This window comes from Arachis duranensis, chromosome 3, assembly GCF_000817695.3.
Source record: "Arachis duranensis cultivar V14167 chromosome 3, aradu.V14167.gnm2.J7QH, whole genome shotgun sequence".
In the NCBI taxonomy this organism is placed as follows: Eukaryota; Viridiplantae; Streptophyta; class Magnoliopsida; order Fabales; family Fabaceae; genus Arachis; species Arachis duranensis.
The window spans coordinates 105,597,324-105,601,552 of NC_029774.3; the positions used below are offsets into that span (position 1 = coordinate 105,597,324).

Here is a 4,229-nt window from a genome sequence, read left to right on the forward strand (position 1 = left end):
ATCCACTACTACTGGATATTTTGGTTTATTTTCGGAAGAAAAAGGTAGAGAAGAAGTAGTGAAATGTTTGGTGAAAATACAAAGGGTTGCACATCCTTTTATAGCTGTTCAAAATTTGTCGTTGAGTATCTCGTTTACACTATACACATCATAATTATTCACGTATTTCATTTACAGTGTAAACGAATTAATACTACACATATTTCGTTTATATCGTAAATAAAATAAGTTATGAATTAAGATATAGGATACATTTTGGTAAAAATGCTACAAATCAACTATTTCAGTAAATAAAATATTTATTTTATTTATTTAAAAAATTTTTTTCTTGATCTTAGTTGTTTAATAATGTAAAATTAAATAAATAGATCCACAAAACAACACACTAGAAATGTAAAGTAAGGGAATAACAAACGAGTCTGTTTTACTTTATTCCCAAGGAAGAGAAAAAAATGTGAAAATTCACTACTTCACAAAAAAAAAAAAAAAAATTGGATATTTGGCAAGGATGGAAACAAAATGTAATATAAAAAGAAAAATTAAAAATGGAGAAAAGAAGTTTTAAAGCCTGTGTTGTGTTAAACGGTTAAACCCTACTACTATACAAAATCCTCGTTTTCCCGATTATAGCACTGTATCACTCGTCTCCCCCAATGTGGCGGTCGGCGATTTCAGAACGACAAAGGGCATTCTCGAAGCTTCTATTCGCCTTCACAGTGTCCTGCAACATGGGCGGCGGCCCTCGAACCTTCCCCGGCGGCGTCAACAAGTGGAAGTGGAAGCGCATGCACGAGAAGCGCGCCCGTGACAAAGAGAAGAGACTTCTCGAACATGAGAAACAGATCTATCAGGCTCGCATTCGCTCCCACATACGCTCCCACCTCGCACCCGACAACTCAACCGCCACCGCCGCCACCACCCACGGCCCTATCTCCCCCACTGACCACATTAGGGCCCTCGCCAACCGCTTCATGAAGGAAGGAGCTGAAGATCTCTGGAACAACGACGACGGTCCCCTAACGGTTTCTTCTTCTTCTTGTTCTTCTCCCACGCGGCAGCAAGGTTCGATTGAGGCGCCGGTGGATTTGCGGAAGCTGATACAAGAGAAACGGAACCCCAATTCAATGAATTCGAGTGGGAATTTCGGTCAGAGGAGGGGTTACCATTCTGTTTCTGAGGTGAATTCCGGTGTTGGTAGCAGTAAGAAACTTGCGCCTGCTGGGAGGAGAAGATTTTGGAGGAACGATAGTACTTCTTCGAGTGAGAGTGAATCCGAGGATGAGAACGATTCGAGGGTTAATAATTGGGATGTTAGGAAGATGGGTAGTAATGCGTCTTTGAGGAAGCATGATTTGAAGAGGGAGAGGAGAGTGATGCCAAAACCATATGATGAAGAGGCTGATTTTGCAGAACAGGTTGAGCTGATTAAGTATGAGATTAACAAGAGGAAGTTGAAACAGAAGGAAATGGAAGAGTACAGGGTTGAGGACCAAGAATCCATCCTAACCCAATCAAGGTATTCCATGTTTCTTTGTTAGCCTTGTTGCTTATTCTGTGGTTGCAATCAGTAATTTGGATGTCTCTGTTTTTCTAGATTTGATGAGTGCGGTATATCGCCATTGACAGTCAAGGCTCTCTCTTCAGCTGGTTATATCCACCTGACCCGGGTGCAAGAGGCAAGCCTTTCTGTTTGCCTTGAGGGTATGTTCCTTATTAGATTATATTTCAATTTTGTTGTTGTTGTTGTTGTTGTTGTTGTTGATTCTGTTGCAATGCAGGTAAGGATGCTCTGGTCAAAGCTAAAACTGGCACGGGAAAAAGTGCAGCATTTTTGGTATACCCTTGTTCTTTTACATTGGAGTATTACACTGCATCTTATTTTAATTCAATGACATTGAATGCAAACAGCTTCCTGCCATTGAAACAGTTTTGAAAGCTATGAATAGCAAGTCGCGTCAAAATGTGCCACCTATATTTGTTCTTATTCTCTGCCCTACCAGAGAACTTGCCAGTCAAATTGCTGCTGAAGCAAAGGCTTTGCTCAAGTATCAAGATGGCATTGGTGTACAAACTCTCGTAGGAGGGGTGCGATTTAAAGTTGACCAAAAGCGTCTTGAATCCGATCCATGCCAGGTTGTGTTATGTAGCCAAAATTCTTTTATTTCCTAGCTTGTTGGTGTATACCAACTGAAATGCTAATGCATTTTGCTGGAGGGGGGAGAATGATGGGGAGAAAGGAGGTTGATGTTGTGTAAAATATCATGCCCAGCATAATGATCTTGTATATCTTGTATTGAATCTTGCAGATACTTGTTGCTACCCCTGGTAGGTTGCTAGATCATATTGAGAATAAGTCTGGACTATCTGTGCGATTGATGAGCTTGCAGATGCTTGTACTTGATGAAGCTGATCATTTACTGGACCTTGGATTTCGAAAGGACGTAGAAAAGATTGTTGACTGTGTGCCTCGTCAAAGGCAATCCTTGATGTTTTCTGCAACCATCCCAAAGGAGGTTAGGTTAGGTTTTTCAATCTACTTTTATTATTACTTTTTAGCTTCAGTTTCTTAGAAACAGGGTTGCTGCAGCATTCAGATGTAACTGATGCTTTACAAATATGCAGGTCCGCCGTGTATCTCAACTTGTTTTGAAAAGGGAACATGCATACATTGATACAGTTGGTATGGGTTGTCTGGAAACTCCAGTGAAGGCAAGTTACAGTAACTATTGTCATACACTCATACTCTAAGAGTTGCAAAAAGAAAATATGTATTCCAGATTTCTGTGGACCTTAGACTACACATCTTTTTTTATTACTGCTTCTGTTATTCTTATATATTTCAATTAATATATTGAAAATTTCCGGCATTAGGCATTAATGCTTGATTTGGTTTGTGATTACAGGTCAAGCAATCTTTTCTTATTGCTCCACAGGAATCACATTTTCAAATAGTACACCATATTTTAAAGGAGCATGTCATGCAAACACCTGATTATAAGGTTAATACATTTGATATTTCAAGTTTGGCTTTTCAAGATGATCTATGGGTTTGACTGGTAAATTTGCATTCAGGTTATTATTTTCTGTGTTGCTGGAATGGTAACATCACTTATGTATCAACTTCTCCGTGAAATGAAAATGAACGTGAGGGAGCTACACTCTCGAAAACCCCAACTGTATCGAACTCGCATATCAGATGAGTTTCGGGAATCCAAACAACTGATTCTTGTCTCATCTGATGTTTCATCTCGTGGAATGAATTATCCCGATGTTACTTTAGTCATACAGGTATTGTTAAATCTTCAATGTGTTTCCACTCTTACCTTGAATCATGTTCAGGTCAATGCTAATTATGCTGGTATAATATATTGAGCTGCATAGAATTTCCACTCTAGTTAATTGAATGCACTGCTTTATCCAGGTGGGTATTCCTTCTGATCGTGAACAATATATACATCGTCTTGGAAGAACTGGACGGGAAGGCAAAGAAGGGGAAGGCATATTGTTGATTGCTCCATGGGAAGAATATTTTTTAGATGAAATCAAGGATCTTCCTCTAGAGAGATTCCCTTTTCCAGATATAGATCCACAGACAAAGCTTAAGGTACATTTCTTGCTCATGTTCTGACTTACATTATTATAGATAACAAAAGCAGTAGTGATCTACCACATTTATTTCATTTCGTGCATGACATCACTATATATAGAATATATAAACTGTTATACTCTGCAGATAGAACATTCCATGGGAAAGATAGACAGTGACGTCAAAGAAGCCGCATATCATGCTTGGCTGGGTTATTACAACTCAATTAGGGAAATTGGAAGGGAGAAGTCCACCATAGCTGAGCTTGCAAACCGGTTTTCTGCATCAATTGGTTTACAGAGGCCTCCTGCGCTCTTTCGAAAGACTGCTTTAAAGATGGGTTTGAAAGACATTCCTGGCATTAGAATTCGTCGATAACCAGGGCCTAGGAGCAGTTAAATGTGTTAGACACAGACCGTATCTGCATTTTCACCCATTTGCTTATATTTGAAGTTGCATCCTCAGCACTTAAGCAGAGATGAATGTTTCAGCGTATACAGAACAGTGAAACACAAGTGTTGGGTAGGTAGTGGATGAGATTTTGAGTATATCCTCTTTACTGCGTGTCCAAGTCAACACCCGAAACTTAAGAGGATATATTGCCACAGAATATTCTGCTTATAACTGTGTTGGGGTTAGTTGG

General features: G+C 39.4%; 1 protein-coding gene across 1 annotated transcript; it reads left to right on the forward strand.

Annotated features, from left to right (window-relative positions):
* Window positions 1-593: 593 nt before the first annotated feature.
* Window positions 594-4,229, forward strand: LOC107479986 (probable DEAD-box ATP-dependent RNA helicase 48). Its single transcript, XM_016100109.3, has 10 exons — window positions 594-1,516; window positions 1,595-1,701; window positions 1,779-1,834; window positions 1,909-2,133; window positions 2,307-2,513; window positions 2,623-2,709; window positions 2,904-2,999; window positions 3,073-3,288; window positions 3,422-3,604; window positions 3,734-4,229. The coding sequence occupies exons 1-10, from the start codon at window positions 654-656 to the stop codon at window positions 3,962-3,964; spliced, it is 2,271 nt and encodes a 756-aa protein (XP_015955595.1). The 5' UTR covers window positions 594-653; the 3' UTR covers window positions 3,965-4,229.

Coding starts and splice junctions, on each gene's coding strand:
- LOC107479986 (XM_016100109.3), top strand. CDS start 654: ATGTGGCGGTCGGCGATTTCAGAACGACAAAGGGCATTCTCGAAGCTT. Junction 1,835..1,908: donor GAAAAAGTGCAGCATTTTTG/GTATACCCTTGT, acceptor GAATGCAAACAG/CTTCCTGCCATTGAAACAGT. Junction 3,000..3,072: donor TGCAAACACCTGATTATAAG/GTTAATACATTT, acceptor ATTTGCATTCAG/GTTATTATTTTCTGTGTTGC.